General features: G+C 37.3%; 1 protein-coding gene across 1 annotated transcript in view; it reads right to left on the bottom strand.

The window, feature by feature from the left end:
• The window catches only part of DSCAM (DS cell adhesion molecule), a 435,055-nt gene that overhangs the window by 177,127 nt on the left and 231,322 nt on the right, over positions 1-26,606 (bottom strand). Inside the window, exons 4-5 of the mRNA XM_065741676.1 lie at positions 6,131-6,277; positions 569-847 (exon numbers count right to left, since the gene is read on the bottom strand). Of these exons, the coding sequence (XP_065597748.1) occupies positions 569-847; positions 6,131-6,277 (426 nt within the window). The remainder of the gene's footprint in view (positions 1-568; positions 848-6,130; positions 6,278-26,606) is intronic.

Below are 26,606 nucleotides of genomic sequence, written 5' to 3'. Positions count from 1 at the left end.
GTTCTCCATTTTCAGTTTGCTAGTTGTGCTACACAGGTGGAAATGTTAGTTCACAAAGTGTAATTTCTATTCCGGGAAATAATTTCTTTTTAACAATAGAAGAATAACACTTTTCCAGTGCAGCGCTTCTGAGTAATAATTATCTTTGCTAGAATTTGTGAAACATTCAGAATATTCACATATGAATACTCAACAGAGAGGAGGTATGAGTATTCAATATTACTGAACAGCATGAGTCATGGCAACAAGAGTTTGGCAGCCTTATTCATGAGAACATTTGCAATCTCTTTTTAAGCATCCAATTGAACATTCTAAATTACATATCCTCTGTGTGATAAATTATATAGCTACATTATAAATTGCATCTATTTGCACCTCTGATCGCTCAATTGTCAACTAACTCATCTCCCCAGAGTCTAATTTCTAATGTTGCAAAATTCTGAGAAGTTTAAGCACTGCTAAGGTGAAGTAACAAAATGGAAGCTACAGAAAGATATAGCAACATCTTCCCACATGCAAATATCCAGGCAAGAAGCAGTGCAAGAGCTTCATTCAGTCCAAAACTTACGTTTTACATATAGCCGCCCTATCATCTCAGCAGTGCCATAGTTGTTCCACACCTCGCAGACATAGTTGCCTGAGTCTGAGGGACGGGTGTTCTCTATCAGCAGACCTGTAACTGTCTGACGAAACCTGCTGTCAGGCTCCCAGGGAACGTTGTCCTTCAGCCAACGATACTTTGGTGTGGGGTGCCCTGATGCTTTGCAAGGCAGCTCCACTCGCTGTCCTGCCATGGCTTTACGGTGGTCAAACCCATCTAGAATAGATGGAGCTGAATTCGCTGGATCTGAAAGAACAGAGATTTTCAGTGGGAACATTCAAATTATTGCATTCACTAAGCAGTATGTCAATATTTATTCTCCTGCCTTTTTGACTCGCTACTCCAGTGTTTTATGTACTACAATTTGCTGCTGCTGATGTCCCAGCCATCAGCCTGAAATATCTCAGTGGTGATGGCTGGGATCCAGCAGCACATACCAGTGAAACACCCTATGACTACTAGGAAACCCTCCCACTGGATTTTTTCCAGGTGGCAACCATTTCTCTGGTCATCCTTCATATCCCTTATGAGAGGGATGAAGAGCCAAAAATGTGTTGCCTGACCAATTACTACAGTTATTCCCCAAAATTCGATTAGAATGAAGCCAACACACTCTCCATATTTCTCAGTGATCTGAAGGCTTTAAATTAAAGGCACAGTTGTATAAATGTATTCATGAACACATTGAAAACACTTTGTCATTTTAGAGGTCATTGACTTAACTAGCTTAGGTATTGCTCACAAGAAAGCTGCAGCATATCCTTGTCAGGAGATGAAGAGATTAAATGAGCAATCTGTACTAAATTCAAACTATACTGTAATTGCTGCCTGAGCTAGTTAGTTTAAAATCTTAGTTAGATCTTCGTGAACGCATCTCTTCCACAGACCTGAGAGGGTACACATGAGAGCCAAATACCTGTACTGCATTAGTTAGAGGCACTATGCATGTTATACTACCAATCCAGAAACTGAAATTGTGATGGCAAATGAATGGGAAAAGTAAATTCTGTATGAATATCTAGGTAAAATTCCAAATGCCAACATCAATTAAAGATAACTATGGATTTTTTTCTGTTCTGTAGATAACAGCAGCAAGTCACATTCAGTTTACAGTAACTTACTGTCTGTCTCATCAGAAATATGTCAGCCAGTAGTTAAGCAGATGAATTTGCATGCATCAGTAGCCATTGTGTTCACATTTGGCATGGAGAAATTTATTTTTTAGCTTGCCATGCTGTTTACATCTGGCTTAGTGAAAGAACATGCTGCCAGGATGCTATTGGAAAGGCCAATATCAATTTGACTAATTGATTAGCCAGCTTCTTTTTCCCCTTTAGAGTCATGAGGCATCTATGCTTTCTGTGCACAGATTTTTCTGTGTAGCCTGAGGAATTAACTCCATAAAAATGTAAGTATGTGAGGAATTACAGCTCTAGCTGTTAGGAAGAATACATCTACATAAAAAAGCTTCTTTAGTTGAAAATAACAGATAATTAAAAAGTAGAACTGACTTTCAGAATTATTGCTTGTTCATTCTTACTCAAAACTCCCAGTATTTTTGTATTACACCTACATGCTTTTAACTTCAAAAGTCTTTGTGGAGGATATATGATATATGTGGTCCCACTTGCAACCTCTTAAGTACAAATATACAGTACCACACGGACTTTGAAACAGGGTGGAGGTCACCAGGGGCAAAGTTAAGGCAATGCCAAGGAAAACAAATGGTTAATAAATACCAGGTGTGAACAGCTTCCCAGTTTTTTTTTTCAGAGAACCACACATGCAGACCCAGGTGAAGTGTGACATTACCTTGGATGAGAAACAGTGTGACAGCAAAGCACCATGCCTCGCTCTCGTCCCTAGGCAGAAGCCAGGAAGACCAGAAAAACTACCTCAGGAGGTAGGGGGAATGGCACTAGCTGCCACAGGAAGCATGTCCCCACCCCTTCAAGAGACACCCACCCCCAGGTCCTCTTTTCCAAGTTAATATCACTTTGATTTTTCCCTTCATGAACTGAGCATGAGCAGCTGTAAGCCAGCCGGAATCCCCGTCTGCAAAGAAGCAGAACTGAGATTTGCCCACATTCTTTCAGAGCTTTGAGATGGATTTTATAGAGAAGACATTTTAAATACATTAAGGGATGCAAAAAATATAACTCAGGTGACTTGCTTTCTTACACTCTCTCCTTATATATTTAAATGGAAGGTTAAAAAATCTCTTTAGGATGCTCTTGGAAGAGGCTTCTGGTTAGAATTAATACATCACATATATTCTACTAAAGTAAATAAAAAGAAAAAAAAAAGCACAAAAGAAATACCAGGACTCATACACAATTATCTCCATTGAGGCAAATGATAAAGTGACATATCCTAATTACAATATCTGAGATGGACTATTTTTTATGTTTTTTTTTTTTACTGTGCTTCAACACTCAGCAGCGAATGACTTCTAGCAAGGACAACAGGGAAAAAAACTGAGGCAAAAATACTGTTATACGTGCAAAAATGTTCTCCTTTGCATCTTTTCTGAAGGACAAAGCAAGAAATTCCCTATGCTTTCAACATCATGGAGCTTTTTGTTTTATTTTATTTTATTTTGGAAGGTGGAAGGTTAAAAAGAGTTGAAGAGTTTAGGAATTCATGGCTGGACACAGTGATTCTGGAATTCATGGCTGGACAAAACAATTTTTGGAAAAGCACATTATAATGAGCATTAGAGGAATATTCAATAGCACATTATTTATCATGGGTTTTACTTTGAAAGGCCATGTGATTTCAAATATACGCTCTTATGCTGATGAAATTTAGAGTTTTCCATTAGACATAGGCATAGTAATTATCCAGATTTGTATTTTCCTTTATTTATACATTCTATTCTTCACTCTTTTGAACAGAAAATATGTACAAAAGAATAAAATCAATATCCACAAAAATATTTTATCTCCATTTAAGCTAAGAATGCTTATAGCTGTAAAAGACAGACAAAAGTGTAAGTGTTGTACAAGTGAATCTTTCACAACTACGTCCATGGATTCTCTGATCTCACTCTTCAAGAACTCACTAATTTAAAACATAATATAATTCCTCTAAAGACAAACAGAACTTGTAAAAGAAGTATTAAGAGTCAAATTGTGTTCCTAATTGCTGTACAAGCTCAGTGTAACTCTAATGGAGAGCAATTGATCCCATAGAATTCAAAAAGGCAGTTACGGTACACAGGTAATGTTTCTCATTTTGTTTTGATCTGTTGAGAGTACCAGAAGAAGGAAGTCCAGAGAGAGCACATCTTTCAAAGCGCTTATTATGAATTATGAAAGCTTTCAGTTTTCCCCCTTTGTTCAGTGAAGTAACTAAAATTTTCCTGTGGTAACCAAGATACAAGCCTGATTTTATTTGTTTCCACTGGCTCAGCATTAGCATGATTTCATATGGAAGCAGACCATATTATGGAACCAGATAGAAGGATAGGACCCTGCCTATTCTTTTAAGACCAAATCAGGAAGATTATTGTGCAGAAAAAATATTTCTTCATCTGTCTGGGAAAACGAAAAGCCAGTTTTGCCCACCAGAGACAGAAATCAAGGAAGAAACTCCTGGATCTGATTGGTAAGTGATTCTAACCTAAGCAATCACAATATTTTTTTGCATTAGCATCTTTAAGTACTAATTTATGTGTTCAGCAAAGTTCATACTGGAGGAGGGCAGTAGATATATTAAATATACAAGTCCTTGTGCTCACCTCTGAACCCTTTAGGGTTCCCAAGCAGAGACCTAATCACTAGGTTTTTTTTGTTTTCCAATTAAAAAAAAAGAGGATAACGGCAAAAGGAGAATGGCTGTAGTGTTATATTATGAAGGTCCTCAGTTCAAGAAAGACAGGGAACTTCTAGGCCACAAATACAATTAGGGTTCTGGAGCACACTCCTTATGAGGATGGGCTGAGAGCCCTGAGACTTTTCCAACTGGGGAAGGGAGGACTGACAGGGGATCTTATCTATGCTTTTAAGTACCTAATGGGCAGGAGCCAAGTGGCTGGGGCCAGGCTCTTTTCATTGTTGACCAGTGACAGGACAATGTGCAGTAGGTTCAAACTGGAGCACGGGAAAATCAATCTGAACTTGACAAGAAAAAAATCAACTTTATTTTGGGGGTTTCAGACCACTGGAACAAGCTGCCCAGAGAGGTTGTGGAGTATCCTCCTTTGCAGATATTAAAAAGACACCTGTATAATTTCCATTGCACCCTACTACAGGGAACCTGCTTCAGCAGTTGGCTGGCCTCAATGATCTCCAGAGGTCCCTTCCAATCCCTGCAATTCTGTGATACTCTGATGGATCTTTAGGTTTAGGATTATATAGTAACTTAGTTACAATGAAAGGAGAAAAACCTCTGTGAGGCATTCAATGTGATGGACTTGTCTTCTGTAAAGGAAGAGAGAGAGAGAGGAGAGAGAGCCTACTGTCAGCTAACTACGGATCAGGGAATGCAATTGCAGATTTGCACACATGAAAATATAGTCACAGGCATCTAGCAGATATGGAAGATGGAGAAGAACTATTTCTATACAGATGTATTTGAGAATAAGTTGCAAATTCATGCACAGGGGTTGCTCTTTGTTCTCACCCCACCCACAACTGGCACCTTCTCTCACTAAGAAAAAACAAGGAGAAGGGGAAATTGGAGAAATATCATACTGACAACTCAAGTGTTTTGCTGTGGGAGAGACAGGGTGATCCTTCTTCACACACACAACAATCAGTAGATAATTTAAATTTAGAAGAAAAAGTGAAAAAAGCCCAGTTACTTTCAAATTTTCCTACGTGTTGCATTTGGTCATTTGCCCATGACAGCCTCCCACCATCCCTCCTGTTTACCTGCAGCACCCTGCGTGTCCTGGGCCTGGTCACATTTGCTTTCTGTATGGAGAATCCTCCTGGCAGCAGGAGAAAACACTATTTGCACTGAGGAAGGAGCACTTGAAATGAAAAGGAAGACTGAGATCCACCTCAGCTAACACGAGATGCCTGCAGCAGAAATACCTACAGCTGAGCTAAACATCCTGAGCTCCTGCACCATGGAGCAATTCATCTCAACCCAATAGGGGCAGCTCAAGTATGGCAGACACATTACCACTTAAAGTATCTGTGCATCCCCTTTGGTTTCAAATGGTAACTGGACTAAATACTCTCACAGTGAATGTCTACCTTTAATGGGATAAATCCCATCCACAGTCCTTTCACAAGGCACTCAAAATCTACTAAAACTCACTGTACTAAATGCCAGAGCCAAGCTGTACACTCCACCTGCCCTCTGGAAGTATCTAATTGCAATAGGAAAACAGAAAAAAGAAAAGGATTTTAAAACAGAGAGTAGCAATAACCTCACAGTGGTCCAACGCTATCTTCCATTTGATAGAAAATGTGGTTGTTGGTGCATATGGGCATGAGATCCTGTCTTGTCAGTTTCAGTACACTACAGAGAGACATACACAGTACTTATTTCAACACTATATTAATAAGGCAGTACCTGATACAAAAAGTCTTGCACTGTTGCTTTGTCGTGTTTCCCCTGTGTATCTATGCCTTGTGATACATCGGTAGTTGTACAGTCCGTCTTCATTCTGTACGTCTAAAATATACAAGGCTCCCGTGGATGTGATGAGAAATCTAGGTCCTGAAAGACACAAGAATTTGCAGCATTTAAAATATCAGCAAGTTGTTAATGTGTTCTGTTTGCTCGCACCAAAGGAGAGAAGATAGAGTCTAGAGCATCTTGAAACATATTACAAAGACTAAAGGTAATTAGGGCATAGTTGTTTCCCTTAGTCTGCAGGCAGCATAAAATCACAGTTTCGGGAGACATGAATCACATTCAAGGACTTTACTAAGGGTTAATGTTGGTATGCAGCAAACATAGTCTCTTGCTTCTCCTTCCAGCTGTGTGAGCATTACACAGCACTGTATTTCAGACAGCCAGATGTGTGCTTGCCCACAGCAATACCCAAATGGTATTGCTGGCAAGGCTGCCAAATGGGACTGTACACATGGTGCCGACATTCTCCGGAGCCCAATTAAGACTCACATAAGATTTTTCAAGCTGGGGGTGGAAATGAGAGGGGAGGCTACTCAGCTGCTTTAACATCACAGGACCAGGAGGACATATGAGTTAAGAATGTGCTAATGAGATGGCTGCAGTATGTCTGGCCCCTCCAGTAAACCTGCATAGACTGCATTTGTACCAAGTAATTGGAACCCAAACAGTCAGGAGATAGAAATGTGCCCATTGTTCAATGACTTCACGTAGTTTTCTTTTCCTGGGCTCCAATTTCAGCTTTGCTAAATATACATAACTTTTCGGGTCTACACAGAGTCACACTGCTGGAGACCACTAGCAGGCACAAGTTCAAGACTGCACAAATAGGCCCAAAACTTAAGAATGAATTCTGTTCTCCACGCTTTTCTAAAACTTGCATAATTTTCACTTATGTGCTATACAGGCTTTCATTAGTAACTCTTAGGATAAGCTTATCACAATGGATCAAATCCATAACTTTCCTTAAAAAGTGACAGAAGTCCAGTTCCTCAGTACCTCAGCACAATGCTCATGGCTCTCACTAATGCTTACACTGGAATCTAAACTAAGGAAACATGTAGAGTAGCTACTGCCAGGTTGAAGGCTGAGTACAGATCTATCTCCAGATCTCACAGTACTGCCCCACATTCACAGGTTCACTGGCAGCAAGCCTCCTCAGGTGCAGTTACACATCTGGGTCTCTGGGTCAACCAGAGCTGGTGCATTTACTAAAAGTCTGCCACATATTAAAAGCAGTTTGTAAAAGCTATGCAGAGCCAAGAAATTGTTCAGTGTGACCCTTCCATGTTTTCTGGAGAAGTTCCGAATGTACTCGAGCTATCTAAAACTGCTTAGATCATCTTTCTGTTGGAAATTACTCAGGCAATTGTATAGTAAAACCTTCATTTAATGCATTAGCTAGAGAATTTGCCTCACCCTTTTTAAAGATAACTGAAAATAAATAGTTATTGCCACATGCCAGATGTTATCTGACAGTGTGCATTTCTTACAAATACACATTATATGTAATTGCAGGGCTAAAGCATTTTCTTTTCCTCTCTTCTTCTTAATATATTTTGCATACTTATGTAATGCTTTAATAACCAACTCCTACTATAAAAATGCAAGACAGAAAAGATGACTGAAAAATAAAAGGGGAAATGCATGTAATTTCTGTCATCTTCTAAACGGAGAGTATTTTCATTAAAACCGACAGGCTGTCAACTGTGACAAAGCTGAAGTGTTGAGTGTTCTGTGTTCTGTACTTCAAAAAGTGTTTAGAAAAGCACCAGGATGGGGATCGACAAGCTTTTATTACCCTGTTGATCTAGGGGAGTGTTCTGTTCTTGAAGCGCATTTAATTTAATCGCTCTCCCTTTGCTGTAACAGTCTTATTTTTTTTTACTTACCTACTTAATAGGCCAAATAAGGAATTATTTTTTTTTAATGGAACATCCTTTCAGATAAACTAAGCTTTCTGTTTGTTTGGCTGTAGGCAGACTTCAAGGGAGGAAGACAGAGAAGCCTCTTTCACAACAATTAAAATGAACAGTGTCAAAATATATCTTATAATTCCCATTTATTACTCCCCCTCATAAGTGTTTATATTAATGCTTTGAAAACTTGAAAACTTGATTATAATAATTTCAGAATCTGATTTCCAGACGTGCTGAAAGCTTACATCTCTTTCGGTTTTCATTGTTTGGTGTCTTTGAAGACCTGGCCAAATATCTGCAGTATGCCTTTAATTTAATGGGTTCAAAGGACGTTAAGAGCCCTTAAGACCTTTTGCCTGGCCTAGGCAAGCATAGTAACACATTATTTTTTAAAATGCAAAAGTTTTACAAAGCAGCTTATTGAGATATATGGATTGATGCATGTAAGTAAGTAGAGAAAATGTGAGAATGGAATCCATCATTCTTTCTCCAACGTCCCATCTGTCACTAATACATAACTTTGCCTTGTTGTGAGACTGAAAAAAAACCAGACAGATCCAAAGACTAGAAAGAACTACTAAAGTAATTTATTCCCACCTTTCAAGCTTCACCCATTAACACCTGTATCAAATCCATATCTGGAAGTTAAGCTGTAGCTTTTTTAAAAAGACACTGGTGATGATTAAAGACTTCTTTTAGTGGAGAGCATGTGATACTCCTGGGTAAATTATTTCACTGGTTAATTATTCTCATTTTTCATACTTAGAGCATTGTTTGTGGTCTTTCTGATTTTGACCCCAGCTATTGGATCTTACCATATTTTCATTAGAGGTTTTACAGACAGAAATCTTCTGCCCACTTAAGTACGTAAGGAAATTACCTCTTAAACCACATTTTTTCTTAATTAGTTACATAGATTGAACTTCCTCACTCATTTAATGTGAGTAATTCATACACTGAAATATTCCTGCAGTTTTTGCCCAGCACTCTAACAAGTTTTTGAAGTTCTTTTCAGATTTGGATTAGTTTAATTAACAGTTCTGGTAGTAATGAATGCAAAATGTCACTGTTCTCTTACACAGAGATTTTCCTTCCATTTTATGCATCCAGGAATTGTAATAGTCCTCTTATTGATGTTAACTTGCTTGAATTATTAATCAGAAACTTGGGTGTTGTTTTTTTTTTAACTTACAAGACAGATTTCCTCCATTTTGTAGATACAACCTACTGTATTTCTTTCTTGATACTAATACTGGCTGTACAAAAAGCTATGTGTTCAAATAAGACATATCACACAATCCAAACTTCCTACATAAATAAACAAACCATATGTTGATTTACCATTACAACAACATTTGGGCAGATAGTCTACTTTATCAACATGAATTTCCTTAATTATTTCTTCTACTTTTTGCTGGGTAATGGATATCTGGTTCGCAAAGTGGTGGTGAATGGAGTTAAATTCAGCTGGCAACTGTTAACAAGTGGTGTTCCCCAGGGGATGGTGCTGGGGCCTGTTCTGTTCAATATTTTTATTGATGACCTGCATGAGGACATTGAGTGTATCCTCAGTTAAGTCTGCAGATGACACCAAGCTGGGAGGAAGTGTCAGTCTCCCTAGGGGTAGAAAGGCCCTACAGAGGGATCTGGACAGGTTGGATTGCTGGGCTGAGGACAGCGAGATGAAGTGCAACAAGACAAACTGCTGGGTCTTGCACTTTGGCCGTAACAACCCCAGGCATCTCTAGAGGACTGGGGCAGAGTGGCTAGAAGAATGTGTGAAAGGAATGGACATGAGGACATTGGTCAATGCTCAGATGAATATGAGCCAGAAGTGTGCCCAGGTGGCCAAGAATGCCAATGGCATCCTAGCTTGTACCAGAAATAGTGTTGTGAGCAAGAGCAGGGAAGTGACTCAGCTCTGGTGAGGCCACACCTCAAGCGCTGTGTTTTTGGCCCCACTACAAGAAAGACATTGAGGCCCTGGAGTGTGTCCAGAGAAGGGCAACAAAACTGTGAAGGGTCTGGAGCACACATCTTACATACAGTGGCTGGGGGAACTGGGATTGTTTAGTCTGGAGAAGAGAAGGCTCAGAGAAGGCTCAGAGGAGATCTGGGGTCAGCCTCTTCTCCCATGTAACTAGCAACAGGACAGGAAGGAATGGCCTCAAGTTGCACTAGGGAAGATTCAGGTTAGGAAAAATTTCTCCTCCAGAAGAGTGGTTAGGTGCTGGAATGGGCTGCCCAGGGATGTGGTGGAGTCACCGTCCTTGGAGGTGCTCAAGAAACATTTAGATGTTGTACTAACGGATATGGTTTAGTGGGGAAATATTAGTGGTAGGTGGGCAGTTGGACTGGATGATCTTAGAGGCCTTTTCCAACCTTGGTGATTCTACAATTCTGTGATTCTAACTTTCATTCAGTAAATTCAACTTTATGTTTTCATCTGAGATATTTTAAAATAATTTGCTTTGAAGATATGGATTTGTCATGGTTTTATGATTTTTGTTATATTATTGATATTCCACATCACAACATCATGTGGTGTATTAGGAGTTAAAGAGCTAATGCTCCATCTGTTTGGATCATCGATAGTTACAGATATGCCTGTCTCAGAAGAGAAGAACTACATTCCCCAGAGGACTGTGCGATGCTTTGTATTTTTACGTGTTTCTGCTCAGAGGGAAAGATAAAAACTATCTGCAGTCACAGGACCGTCTCTCTCTTCCCTTCGGGACTGAGCTCGGCAGTGGGTGTTTGTTGCAGCCATCCGCCTTCAGTGTTAGCGTAAGGCCTTCAGTCTATTGGACACTCTCTTTTGCTCATTTTATTTGATTCATTAGCCTCAATTCCAATTATACTGTATTATATTGTGTTATTTTCCTTTGTGATATCTTATTTAATTCCTCCTCAGATCATTGCTGCTGTTTTGTTTGTAGGCCCATCTCCCTTCTCCCTTTTTCCCTTTCTCCCTTCCCCTTCCCCAGGGCATGGGCCTGTGGGTCCCCTGCCTCAACCATCATAGTACCGGGTCAAAACAGCCCGCAAAACGCTGACAGTATTTCAAAGGAGTAAAACTCTGAAGAGAAGAAAGAGGGAAAAGAAGGAAACTGGTTCATAACTAGGCTTGACCAACCTCAACCAAGGGCCTCAAATCCCAAGACATTTTAGAGGCATACCTCTTATTTTACTATCTGCTATTAGCACTCTGAATAACCTAGTGACTTCATTAAAGTTTAGCTGCATCTGTAAATCATATATTCATTTCTCTAAGTGAGAAGAGGTCACATTAACAATTATGAAATTGCTCTTATGTAAGGTTTTAATGCCTTCAATTAAACTGTATGATATCAGAGATTAAAATAAAATTTTACAGGTCTTAGCAATAAGTTAAAGTAATTCTGTTTAGGTTTTCTATGTGAAATTGTTCTCATGTATAATTCATAAGAAAATGTGAACACTTTCCTGTAGAATGAGTGCAAGATATTCTCGTATGAAAACGAGAATATTTAAAAACTGTAACATTATTCTTTTATCATGCTTGTTGTTTTTTTTTGTTTGTTTGTTTGTTTTTTCCACTCAGAATGCTGTTAGTCTTTAAACAGAGTCAATGTTATCCTTGAGATGGTTTAACAAATCATGTTTGATTTTCACTTTGTTGGAAATACATCTTACGGCATTATGTCATTGATACCTAAATTAGGTTGATAGAAATTAACAGAACAGATGGCTGTTCTAATGGCGTGCCAAATGATAATACAGAAAAATAAACTTTTATCAGCTGTACTTTTCTCCTCCACTGGATAGAACTGCTTCTGCTAGTAAGTTTCTAGCATGCCCTGTGCAAGCAAGGGGAGAAACCTTCCCATGGAACCAAAACAGAGAGCAACCCACAACTCATTTGCAACCCTGCTGCAATGTCAAAGCAAAATGATCTGCTGCTCTGGGCATGGAAAACATGCTAGAAGCAGCCATCCTGAAACTCTACCCTGAAGTCACAGTCCTGCCATTGCTCTACATGTACAAACCAAAGTTCAGATGAGGAAATAGACACGTGTAAGGAAGGAGGAAGGTAAGGATTTCAGTTTTCCAAGTACTACTCACATCATTTTCTCAACCTACATCAAACACCGTTACTTACAGTAGGTGGTTCAGATGGTCCAAACATGGCTATACTCCTCCATGCACCTTTAGAGATGTAGCCAATCTTACAGGCCCTGCTAGCAGACCTTACCAAAGATAAAACTGATTTTTCTGTCCCTCCATATTTTCTCAGCTCTGGGGTCTACAAAGTCCCCATCAGGGACACAATCTGCAGTTAACTTTCAGTAGAGAAGTGGAGAAACCACAGTATAGTGCTGCAGTCTGGGGCTAACTGACTTCTTTAACCAATTACACTGACAATAGACCTCCTTTGTATTACCACCTCTGCCCTTCAGGCATACCTTTGAAGAAACATTTGCACTATGTGACCTAGTTCTTAACTCTCACAGATCTGGATTTTGGTAACTGGAGATGACACCATGAGTGCGATTCACTTTCCAGGAGAAAAAAAAATCAGTCACAAAGTTTCTCATGTGCCACCAGAGGGAGATGTCACTCATGAATAAGGACTTTGATTTCCCTATTTATCCTGACACAAGAAAAGAAATAAGCCTAAAAGCCATGAGAAATGGCTGCTGGCACATTTGAATTGTTGTTCCAGACTCCTTAAAATTCTCAGCAATGCATTCGTGTCATTAGATTGAGCCTGTAGGAATTAAACTCGAAAATTTATAAAGCAAGCCAGAAGCCTCAAATGAGTACTTTCTTTTTCTATTTTGAGTGGACAAATAAGCTTTTGAGTTCAATAAAAATATGTGAAGTTATCTTTCTGCAAAAAGTTGACGACATTTACGAAAGTTTCCAACATTATGGCTGACATAGTTCTAATTGTAAGAAGTTTGATTCTTAACTTTCCAAAATGTTTATATCTCAAAAAATAAAATGATTAAAATATATATTTTTCCTTACACCATCACTTACTTAGAGTTCCTTTCACCCCCCCTCACACCCTCTACCCCAGTCAGATCCCCACTCAGGAAACCTTGATGCAAATGAATCAGTAACTGATCTGCCATTGCACCCTCAGTCAATGGAGGCCAGAGATGCTCAAAGTATGAAAGGTCCAACACCACCATCATCACCATCTCTCTAAAACACCATGAGACAAAAGGAACAGAGTCATGAAATATTTTCTACTGAATCATGGGAAGTAGAAAAGCTAAAAGATGTAAAGTTAACATACAAGTATTATTATTACTTTGGCACCTACACGTCTCAGGAGTAATAGGAACCAAAATTCTATCTTTACATATCTCTTAAGAAAATGGATTTAGTCATAAGATATCTTGATATCATAGTTTCCACTTCTCCATTCCAAAATGATTGACTGTCTCTCATACTTGAGACTGTGCTATAGCTACATTTTTCCAATGTCCTTTAAACTTTTGCATGCAGCATTACAATGCTAAGACCATGAACTTACCTACTTCTTTAATATAAAGTGAAATAAAGTTTAAACGAAAGAGAGATTGAAAAACAGACAGATAAAGCAGCAAAAGAAATAAAGCAAGAAATAAAAGGAGGAAAGGAGAAGAGAAAAGAAGGGAAACAAAGCCCTAGTTAAGGATTTATAAACTGAGCTGAGTTGAGTGATCTGCCTGCTCTGTTACAGCACTGCCATAGGAGCCATGGTTGTGGTCCCATGTTTGATTCAAATTGAGGCAGGATGAAACCTCAACACAATGTTCAAAAATTGAAACTGGGTCTGAAAGTTGTTGGAATCATTATTCATGGTTTCAGCTGCTTTAACTGCAGTATGGATTCATTTCTGTTTCTGTAACCACCGAACAATGAAAGACGTACAAGCATTAGTGTTATTATATGCACAATGCTATTGTTTTCTGAATAAGTTTAAATGTTCACATAATGGTCACTCTGAAAATCAGATCCTTAGATTACACACATCAGAACACAGAGAGGATCATTTTATTACCCTGTCCATATATCTGAGGCAGCAAAATTATATTTTATGCCAATTGTCAGTATCAATTTCATGTATATTGTGTATGCAGTATTCAAGTTTTACGAAGGAGAAATAAACAATATTTTCTTATAAGCATAAGTATTTACAGGAGTAGTACTTTTGTATACACAGACTATACTATGTTATGTTACTACTTGATGATTGAAAAATACAAGAATGACTGCTCACTTAATGTTTAATTGTTTACCTTCTTGATCTGTTATGAATGTATTCGGCATGAGAAGCTACAGTTCTATGCTCACTGTTGTTAACTGTCAGTTCTCCAGGATATTAAATAGAACTGCCATAATCTTTAATAACACAGTTTTAGGTGATTTGGGTCCTTGCACACATTGCTGTAGAAGCTACTTTTCTCCTTTCAGCTAGAGAAAGCAGATAATTTTAAATCACTAGCTTTAAGGGCTCTGATTAAAGAGGATTCAGCTTTGCCTATGATATATGGAGTTGTCTAGAAGATTAACATTTTTCTCTCAGGCTTTTGCTGGTGCATCCCAAATAAATGTTGGCCTGCAGCTGACCAGTGGCTTAACATGGATAAACAGGCACTTTACTCTTTGCAACATCAAGAAACAGCCCCTCTCTCCTTCTAGCTGCACATAAATATAAACACAATAAAGAATTTGCTTTGTAAATAAAAGGAGAACCTTTGTCTCCTACGGGCTGAACAGCAGTTAGTTTATGTCACCATCATAAAATGTGAACCTTAATAGTTTATAGCTGCAAAGTCATTGTATATGCAGAATTCATACTGCTATAGACAATATGATCAGAATAAATCACAGCCTTGCATACCCAGAATTACGGTTGCCACCAGCAGAAGAATTATTTTAACTAACTGCAAATAATCAATATTATGCTACATTAGTTAGAGCAGCTGCAGCTTTTTGGCTCCACATGTTTAACCACTTTTATTCTGCAGGTAACTGTGGAGGTAATGAAGCATCTCAACTTGAAAGAACAGCTTTATGAGAAAGTCAGAACAGTAATGGCCTCCCTTCCTGAAAAACTCTATTGAGAGATTTACACAACATCTGAGTAATGAGAATTTTTATTTAAGGTGTTTGCTGTAACTAACAGATAAAGCCTCATATAGCATATCCTAGCATATTGCTTTTACCCTAAGGCTTAAAATTAGGGAAACCCAAACAGGTTAATTTGCCTTTAGGATAATTGCATGGGATGGAGCTATTTTATTCCCTTCTCAATTTCAAAATGAAAAATCATGTTGTCCTTCAGATAAAAATTATTGAAAATATTCACTGTGGGAGGAAATAACTCCACTAGGAATTCAATCTAAATTAAATAATTTCCTCCTGTGGCCCTTGGCCAGTCCCCTGGGGACAGCAGCCCAGTGTTCAGTAAATAATTTTTAAAAGGTAGAGGAAAGCAATTAAGGATGTACAATTCTGTCTTTCTCAACAAGATGTCAGAGTTAAGTCTTTACAGCAGTATTTCAACAGCTCTTTAAATGTAAAAATGTTTTTGTTCTTTTTTTTTTTTAATTCCCTAACCATTGCCTACATTCTATTGTTTCTTTAGAAATTTGACCCCTCTCACACACACTGATTTTCGCTCTGAGCACACTGTGCCATAGAATATGAGGAAAACCTTATTTTGTGATGGCTTTACCCTTACACAGGCAAGGCAAAGAACTTTATTTTGTTTATGTATTTAACTTCATTCAGCTATGAGTATTGCTGATACGCTTGCATCTTTAAAATTATCTCCTGTCAGGCTAGTCCCATCTTTTAGAACTTGACATGCATTTTTCTCAGTATAGAATAAGAAAGGATATTTGCTGGGTCCCTGTAAAGCACAACACATTAATCCCTAAGCAATATTTTAAACAGAAGAGGCCCAGCACCAAGATCACAATAAAAGCAGAAGTATGTAAATTCTGTTCCGTACTGTATTCTGAAACAAAAGGACTACTGCTGAATGAGATTCAGTGAAATTACCACATAATGTAATGTTAGAAAATTAGAAACTAAGTATTATACTAGATCAACCACATGTACAATCAACAGGAAGGGAAAAAAAAAGAAAAAAGAAAAAAAAAAGCTACTCATCTTGTATTGAAATAAATGCAAACAATTCCTACAGAATTTGATTACAGGTTGCATTACAACAGTATATGGGGACTTAGAAGGAAAGCAGACCTTACTTTTTGTGGATTACAGAGTTGTTAAAAGAGCATTGTCAGCAGATCAAGGGAGGTGTTCCTCCTTCTCTACTCTGCCTTAGCGAGGTCACGTTTAGAATACTATGTTCAGTTCTGGGCTCTCCAGTTCAAAAAAGACAAGGATCTCCTGGAAGGTGGCCAGTGGAGGGCCACAAAGATGATAAAGGGCCTGAAGCATCTCCTGTATGAGGAAAGGCTGAGTAGCATGGGTATGTTCATCAAGACTGAGAGGGGATCTGATAAATGTTTATAAATACCTAAAGGGATGTAGGAGCCAAATGGATGAGGCCATGTTCTTCTCTCTGGTGCATAGTGATAGGACAAGGAAAATGGCCAAAAGCTTGAACTTAAGTTCTGTATTAACATGCGTTAGAACTTCTTTATGGTAAGGGTAATGGAGCACTGGAACAGGATGTCCAGAAAGGTCGTGGAGACTCCTTCTATGGAGATATTCAAGACCCAGCTGGATGCCTATCTGTGTTACCTATTGTAGAGTACCTGCTTTAGCAGGGGGTTAGACTCAATGATCTCTTGAGGTCCCTTCCAACCCCTACAATTCTGTGATTCTTACAACATTTCTATAATCAGAGACTTTTGATGTGAATCATAGTGTAAAAAGATTGACGTATACTTATGCTTTTTATTTTCTGAACTTGTCAAGTTTACCTCTTTGCTAAAATCTTTGTCAAATTAAGTTTTTAAGAAGAAAAGGGTCAGAAAGCATATATTTTCAGTATGGATAAAATTCACAGTGCAATTTATGCTGAGTATCGTCTCAAGACTTATATGCTATTTCAATCCATTTTAATTTCAAAGATATGTATAAGATAAAAATAGGAAGGATACATTCTTCCTATTTTCCAGACCTTCTCATAAAGATAACTGATTCTGTACTATTACATTCCTTAGACTGGCATCACAGAGAAAAATATCATTATAAGCACAACGTATATCATTCCTTAAGAATAAATAGTAGAGAATTTTTAATTACCTTTATATTTTTTATGATCTGTTTAGAGAATCATGTCTTGGAAGCCTTTATAGGTGTCAGATTCATTATGCAAATATGCTTAAACTCATTTCTCAGGTAATTTTCATCATTTGCATATTTTTTAATTGATTAGGAAACTGAGACACAGTAAAACTGATTAATACACTCAAGGTCTGTAACAGATTTGGGAATCCTGAATTCCAGTACTGAGCTCTGAGAGTAAATGCCTCCTTTCTTTCTTCTGATTTTACACACTCTGCCCTAGCACTTGCCAGATACTGTTCAACCCTTTGTGTAGGTACATAACAGGGACACTAGTTTGAATATGTAAACTATGTTTGAGCTAAATATTACTACTACTCTACTATTTCAGTTGTCAAGATATTTGCAAGTACACTGTACTCTTGTTGCTTGTGCTATTGTTCCTTCTGTACAAAGTCCATCAAATCAAATTTTGAAAATCCAGACTTTTGCTGGACTATTGTTGCATGCAAGTTTGTATTAAACATTCTTCTGCTTTTCCTTAGCTTAAGGACAGAACTGCTAATACAAATGATGAATTTTTTAACTCATAGCTCTGATTTACAAATGTACATCACTGTTTATTAAACAACCAGAACCACTGTCATGAGATTACTTCCATCTTTTAAATGACAAATATTAAGAAAAGTGGTACTCTAGACTAAATTACTACAAACTATTTATATCCTAAACATTAGACCTTGTCTGAGAGTCATACATAGCTTATAAAGTTATGCCACTTCTGAAATAAAAAAAAAAAAAGTAACTATCAAAACAGGGAGACATCAGCATTGCCTGGACCCTAAGCAGTCTTCTTGAACAGCCATTCTCTTTTTCTTTATTTCCACAGACCATTTAAAAAATGTTGAGTCAGGGTAGTCTTGCTTGTCCTCACTATACAATATTAGCACACATGGCCTTGTCCATGTTAATAACATTATATGAAGACCTGTATGATTAGTATTTCTCACATTCCCAGAACATGTGAACAGCAGAGAAGCTGCCCAAACAGAACTGACCTGAAAGAAATGCCTGCAAATGTACAGCATGTTCAGCCAGTCCTAGATGTTCAGAATCTAAACTGCATCCTCATAGTTGATGTAGTACAACTGCTGGAGTGTGAAGCAGACACATCCATGACCAGTTCCACAACTCTACATATAGAACAATAAAGATCAAGTGCATACATGGAGTTTTTTAGTGGAGGTTTAGCTCGTTTGGATAAAATACACCTTTACATAACAGAGTAATATGAAAACCGCAAACCACGTTATTGCTACTTGCACCATCAGAACAGCTTAAAAGGGATTTAATGTGATGAACCAGTGTTTTTTTCTTAGCTGTGCACCGTGGTTTACACTCATTCAGTCTATAAGCACTCTTTTTTGAACGAAGACATCTAATACAGAGGTAGTTATTGAGTTTATTTCAATGCATTTTTTTGTACTGAGAAAACATGCTGCAGTTTTGTGAATTTGACATTTTAAGTGATCATTTGAAAAATCCTTGTGCCTCTGGAATGAGAATATTTAAAATAATTATCCCTGTTTTTCAAAATCAGACAGTGAAAAAGTAATGATGAAAGAGCTCTGAACTAAACCTATTTTTCTTCGCTTTTCTTGATACTCAAGTATAATCTGGATATAGTCTTTCATGCAGCCAATGGCTTAAAGATGTGAACAGCCATAAATGAATCTTATAAAGAGAAAATTAATGTAGCAGAATCTGACAGCTGCATGACATTCATTCTCAGCAAATTCTGCATTGGTTCAATCTTTTGAGCAACTGTTATTTGGGTCAGCATTATTACTTTCACAGTTCACAGTCTTTATCTTCAAGGAGAAATACAGTTTTTCTTCATTTAAATTCTCTTAGGCAAAGCCCCAAGAGTTTATATCACTGACCCTAGGATTTGCATTCCACACCATGTCCACAGTCAAGACCTGAGATCTTCTCCCTAGAGCATTTTCATTAAGGAAGTCTAACATATATGCAATCCCTGTAAATTAAGTCTTGTTCATTTGTGTTCCTTTTGGAGCAAAGGGGCCACAGTAAAAAGCACACCCCCTTGAAGAGCAAAGAATGTAGAAGATGACAGGATAATAAATAAACAAATAATATCCCAAAGATTCAGAAGTCAGTATACTGAGCTTCATTTCTTTTCTTCTTCCTGACAGGATCATTGGCCCAAGAGTCCAGTAAGGATCAGTTCAATAATAACGATTTAAGGCTAGTCTTCAATAGAGACTTGGCAGCTGACAGCTTTTCTGTTCAAATTGACAACAGCACAAAGAAATGCCTGAATAATTCATTCTAAGTGATTGGATGGGATCTGATTGTGACCAACTTGTTACAATGACTTCCTTTAATCTGATCTTTCAAAAACAGATATAAAACTGAAATTGTTCTACGTTTTTTCCTATTACCTGGCTAGCACTTTTTGGACACAGCTGCAGATAATCCTCATGTGATGATACAAGGAGACCTGATTTTACTTGGATGACTAGGATTCTGTTTTATAGGCCTGCCTATAATACATAACATTTATGGACAAGTGATGTGATTAATCCATTTCAAGTATCTGCTCTTTTTTTTTTTCAGGGACCTAACATATTAAAATGAAAATCTGCAACATGGGATTGTGTTTTATTCAGATGATGCTTTCTTAAAACTCAGCATATTTCTCCCCTTATTCAGACAAAACTAACAATGAATTTTATTCTGCACAAGAAAGACTGGTTAAAGACTGTACATTTTAAAACTTTATTGATAGCTTGTCTTCCGAATGACAGACAGTGCTTACATGACACATAATGAGATTGTTCAGGACTACCATAGTCATCTCACTGTTTTCTAGTCCCAACTTAACGCTGCATCGTAGCACATAACTGAAATAGAATCACAGAATCATAGAATCACAGAAGAGTTTGTGTTGGAAGGGACCGTTTAGATCATCTAGTTCCACCCCCTGCTATAGGCAGGGAGACCATTCACTAGACCAGGTTGCTCAAAGCCCCATCCAATAGTCTCCAGTACTTGAAGCTTAAAAAAAACCCACAAATTGTCTCTTAAAAATATATAACTTTAAGGTCAACACCATATCCCCAAAAATGCTGAGTTCTGAATAAGAAGTTGGAATATCTGGAAACAGAACTTACCTTTATTATGATGATAAAATTTTAAATGATCTTATTTCTTTTTCACATATAAAATAATATCCTGTGGATGTGCATCACCTGTTTCTTACAAGATTATGCCCTGTTGTATATATAAATTAGGGGGGTAAAAACTTTAAAGAGCAATATTTGCTTAGACTATAACCTCTGTTAAATATTTATACATTAATAAGTGTATTTATGTAAGAAAGTATCACATGTATGCATGTGTGCACATGAATGTCTTCATGCAGGTGATAAATAATAGAAGGTCCCTCTTTATGGTAAATTATTGATGTGATGTATAATGTATGAACTAGAACTAATGACAGGAAAAATCACTGGCCCACAAGGAGCTGGGGGCAGAGCTTGTGGAAGACCCACTGCTTGTTACAGAGAGGTGCCACACTAATAGAATGTAAGTTCAAAACAATAGCTTTGAAGATTTCATAACTGCAATTCTCTGTGCTCCACTTTGGTAAACACTTTAAAAAAATGGCAAAAAAGATGAAAACGTAAATTTCACATGACTGAAAGAATGCTGAATATTTGTCAGGATTCAGGAAAGACCTACAGAAATGATTTGGAAACTAGACCCTCAACTTTACAATGGTAGGCTTAAGAGCGTTAAGTTAGAACTCTTAGGGAAGCCTTTTAACCAAGCAGGTGAAGATATAATGGCACACACTGTCAGAAAGTGGAAACTAAATTAATTCAGGATAGAAAATGTAATATTTAAGGACCAGAACAGTCATTAAAAATGTCACAATCCAGAAATTATGAAGATAATAAAGGAATTCCATGGTAAATTCCAAGATAAATTTGTAAGCTTGAAACAGTTTAAAAGATTGTTGAGAAGAAAGCATGAGAATTTGCAGATGTGATAGAATTAGGCACTTCACTGTGGTACAGTGGAAGCCAGCTACCATTGAGACTGCCTCTATCCCATCCCTTTGATCAGCCAAATCCCTTTATTTGTACTCTTGGAAGAAAACTGTGGTGTGCAGCTTTGAGAGGAAGGAAGGAACACTTCTGCATGTTATGCCAGCTAACAATTCAGAGACACACACTTTTGGTTTTTAATTTGACTTTACCAAAATTTCATAATGAAACTATTTCTCTGAATATTGTCATTTACATCTGCCTCCCGCAGCAGTACCAAATCTCTGAGCAAAGGAACTCTCAGGACACATGGGCATTCATTTATCTAGCTTTATCATTACTTCTGTGTTTTTGACCAGGTCAAAATTCATAGAAGAATGTCAAAATATCAGAATACTCTATACTAAAACAATGAGGCAGTGTCTTGAAAGATGTGTTGAGAGTGCCTGTCAATAAATGGAGAAAGCAAATACAAATACTTACAGTGGGAAATTATCTCACACAGAACAAGAACAAGAACTCAGAAGTTGCTGATCTAAACATAATACGCTTGCAGATAAAGCAAAATTCTTCTGAGACTTAAAGGGGTAGGGCTGAGGAAGGTGAATTAATTTCAGACCCAGATCTTCTTCATAATCTCCCTTCTAATTTCTTTAGTTCCTGGTTACAGTATGGATTGGGACCAAATCTGTGCTACAAAGTTAGCAGAGATACTTGTGATTTCCTATTACTCATTCTTTGAGAATTATGAAAGAAGGAATTTTCTCTTTTTTCGATTTAAAATTGATTTTCAGGTAAACATAAATGCCATATTTTGCTCAGAAGTCAACCTAATATTCTTCACGTTAGTCTATAATTCTAAGATTAAACAGATAAAAGGTTTTGATACACAAAGAGAAGAACTGAATAAGGTGTATATAAGCGATCTTGTAGAATACCATATTCAGGTTGATTTTGTTCACAAAGGACATCTGAACGAAAATAACAAGAAAGCTATATAGTCCTTTGTCAAAAAGAGAACCTACTGTTTTAGGAGTGATCTTAATAAGCTGTTTTATTTACACCACTAAATAAAAGCAGTAATAAATATGTCAATAATAATGCTATAGTGTGTATATATACACATATATACACTGTTTGGGAGTATATAAACCAGGAAAAAAATAAAGAGAAGAATTAATGAATTTAAAGAGCATTACTGGAATGAGATTTAATGGCTTTGAATTAGTCATGAATTAAACTGAGTCTAGACATTTGGAGAAGATTAGATGAAGATTTGGAACCTTCCAAGCAGAGCAGTAGGGAAAACTTGTTTCAATATGGAGTCTGAAGAGAAGATGGAAGTGACTAACTCCATCTGCAATTTCAGAAATGAAAGATTCTGAAGGAAAGCTTAGAGCATCTTTCTCAGTATGCACTAGATCACATTTCATTGATCCTGTGTATCAGATCTTCTAATAATTATCTGTAGGATTTGGGGATATTTGCTCTTCCATACTGTTCTTTAGTGAGTCTGTTGTCTTCTGACCATGCAGTACAGTGATGGAATACTGGGCAGAAAACCATATTCTAAGTGGAAAGGCTTAGAAAACTCAAGTGCTTTGTTGGCATCTGTTGTTTGCATGCTCAGGATTGCAGAAAGTCTTCTAATTTGGGATCAATACAGAGTTATACAAACTAGACTGGCAAAAGATTATGGGTGATCTACTTCTCCCTGAATTAATTGGAAGTTTTTTAGGAGAGAACTATCCTGTCACTGGAGTGTTAGAGGACATTGCTTTTTTATCCCTGCTCTTCACTCTGTCATATTGCTGATTTTTTTACATATAATTTTAGATTCTCTATGTCAAAGGTTTTAAGATCGTTTTCTGTTTTCCTTTTTCTTCTCTTTTTTTAGGGGGGGAGGGAGGTGGGATGGAATAAGAATAGATGTTCTGTGAGCTCTTTAGTATTATATACATGTGATCCTGAACAACTGAACTTGATGACCCAGGTCATTTTTTTCGTAAATTTTAATGGCTGCCATAGTTACTTTTTGCTTTTATATCCCCTTTTCAACTGAGTTGAATAAAGCAAAGATCAATTTTCTTTTCTCTCTTTTTTTTGTTTTGTTTTGTTTTTGTTTGATTGGTTTTGATCGTTTTCTTTTGAACTCTGCACAAGTAGTCACAAGGACAGAACACTTGAAGTCGGTGGAACTTACCTGAGCTTCACTTTCAGCTGAAAATGCATCAATGTCTAATTTGACACATTTCTTGCATTTATTTGGAGTCAGTTAAAGGTGAGACTGACAGAGAACAGAAGATCAGCTTATCTATCATTTCTTGAAAATAAGACAACATGATTGTTATATTTTGAGATGTGTGTACAGAAGATAGGAGATAATAATGAATCTCCTTATTCATGCACCATATCATACTTTGCAAAACTACAGGGTTAGTCAAAGCCACTAAAAGCACCATACATAATGAAAGCATTTCCTTTCTGTTCCAATTTACAGTTTGGATACTGTGGCTATTCATGACATACTGTGTCTCTGAAAATAGCTACTAGAAGATTTCAGATGGACAGGTATTCTGCTTACTGTTCTTACCACAGATGTCTTAGTTTAGAGACAGCTTTAAGGATCAGTATAAATACATTTAGTAATTTACATGTGAAAGGCTAGGATGCAGAACTGTCCTGTTTGGAGCAGTGGCACAGCTGCACAGAAAGGTGGTGGAGTCTCCTTCTCTGGAGACGTTCCAGACCCGCCTGGACGCCTACCTGTGCAACCTGGGCTAGGGAGCTGCTGTGGCAGGGGGTTGGACTCCATGATCTCTGGAGGTCCCTTCCAACCCCTACAGTTCTGTGATTCTGGGATTCCTGGAAAAACTATAGCAAATAGATAAAAGTAACAGTTTGGCCTCCAAACTCTTCAAAAAATAGAGATTTTGAGTTTAAATACTTCTGCTTTTTTATCAATCAATAACAGCACTAACAAAAATACCAACAAGCTTATATAAGTTTTCCAGCTTTTAAGATCTAAGTCACATACAATGGATATACACTGTTTTGGTGGTTCCCTGTTATAAGGGGCTGTTATAATGAAGAAGTGCAGAAAATGAAAGAAAATAATTTACTATTTATTTTGTATTACAGTGAGGAAGGGAAACTCTTGTGGGGTGAGCAAGGAGGGATGTAGCTAGTACCATATCCAAGAAGTATTTCTTCCTTACATCCAATCTAAACCTCTCCTGGTTTAGAGATCATTGATGAAACATAAGTCAGAGTGTACACATCCTTTCACCAACCCATAAACTTGAACCTAAGGAAAATACAACAGAAACAGAAGCTTCTTCCAATTTTCTTGGAGCTGCAGAGACACAGAGCATGTGTAGAAACAGATAGTAAATTATCAGATTTATCCATTCAAGCCAATAGCGCAAATTGTTGGTAGGAGTAATCCTGAAGTTTTCTAAGAAATTCTTGGACATCAATAGCTGTTTCTGTCTCTCACTCAAAATTATTTGCAATACATTCCCTGAAAACTGAAATCTACAGTGAATCTACAGTGAAGTATCAAATCTACAGTGAAGCATCTCAGCTTTAGCTTTTGCAATAAAGGCAATCTACTGAGAGACTTTACTCTGGAAGAACACATTCTGCCAATCTTACAATCAGAAAAACAAAGCAGTAAATCTTGCAAAAATGAATGACCATTAAAAGATTTAAATCCTGTGAGGTACTAACTAAAATTAATGCTTAGTGTTTCTGCAGTCCATCATCTAAATAAGCTGGGGAAAAAATATCTCACAGAGCTAGATTATCTCGTTCTGAATTTTTAAGAAAGGAAATGAATTCAAAAATTCTCAGGTGAGTGAGTAATCTGCTTTCTTCAGTGGCAATACTCCAAAACGCTAATCGCTGCTACTTGAAAAAATCTACACATTAGAAATTAAAAAATTTTTACATACTGTATACAATACCATAGCTTGTATGCGCAGAGTATTACAGCACTGCTCCCCAAAAAATTTTCTACAGGCAATATAGTACTCACCAGTCTCTCTAATAGTGTTCTTGGCAACAGGGAATTTACAAAGCTAAAACTAAGACTGAGAGAAAAGCATGATAGGAAATAATACATACAATTAAGTTCATAATGTTGAGCATTGTGCATTTCTAAAAATACTTTTTGAGTATTACAAATTATCTTGAAGCAGAAATGTTCAAAAATCATTGCTATTTTAAATACTCTTGACCATGGAATACAAAGTCACTCCTTTGCATTAGGTTTTCAGATACTTCAATAAGTTCTGCTGAGAATGTCAGTGAATGGAAAGAGAGAAAAAACTCTTATCAGATATCTTGTGGTGAAATAGAGGTGTGGATTCTACTTCTAAGAGACTACATCCATCCAATTAAGTCTACTATCTGTCAATAGAAAAGAAGTATATGAAAAATCTTGGAAACAGCATCCATATTCAGGGAAGCAAAAATCTGTCTGCTCCTCAGTGCCCTTTTGCCAGGTAACACTGTTTTATTTGTAAATATTGGTCATGAATTCAGATTTGGTAGGTTTTGAGGTTTAATACACCAACTATAAACAGAAAATGGATTTTACAAGAATTGATAAATAGCATTCAAATCTTAAGGGAATGTTCCAATTATTACTTTTCTATATAAAGCTTATACTTTTAATCTGTTTTTATTTTTTCCTCCTAGATATTATGCATGCAATTCTCTGCTTCCTTTTGCATTATTTTTCATTGTTTTGAACTTACTGGGAAGTGGAGAAGGATATTGGCATCTACAAAGCGATTGACTGCGCAGCCTGATCATTTGCTAAGCATTATTAAAAGCTCCCTGAAATCACTCCAGTGCATTGCCCTTTACAAGCCATCAGCCATCAATTCAGACCGTCAAATGTGATTACCAGCATTCTTCCTGAAGCCACTTCCAAGCCATTAGTCTGATCGAAAAGCTGTGTCTCTTTTTCCCAAGTGCATGTAAATCTACCACACCAGTGCTTCTATGTTTTTGTGGTGACTCATTACACTTCTGAATGACATTTATGATGTTAAATCTCCAAGACAAGACAGAATCTAACTTTCCAAAAATCACCATTAAGGAAACATTTTTAAAGATAAGCTCACATGTACATATTTCTTGTATGTACATCTATTAATAATGTAT

The sequence above is a fragment of the Cyrtonyx montezumae genome, unplaced genomic scaffold, assembly GCF_038088225.1.
Source record: "Cyrtonyx montezumae isolate F1298 unplaced genomic scaffold, pur_monq_1.0 scaffold_3, whole genome shotgun sequence".
Lineage (NCBI taxonomy): Eukaryota > Metazoa > Chordata > Aves > Galliformes > Odontophoridae > Cyrtonyx > Cyrtonyx montezumae.
The sequence above is the reverse complement of the archived record's forward strand: the minus strand, read 5'-3'. Positions and strand labels throughout refer to the sequence as shown.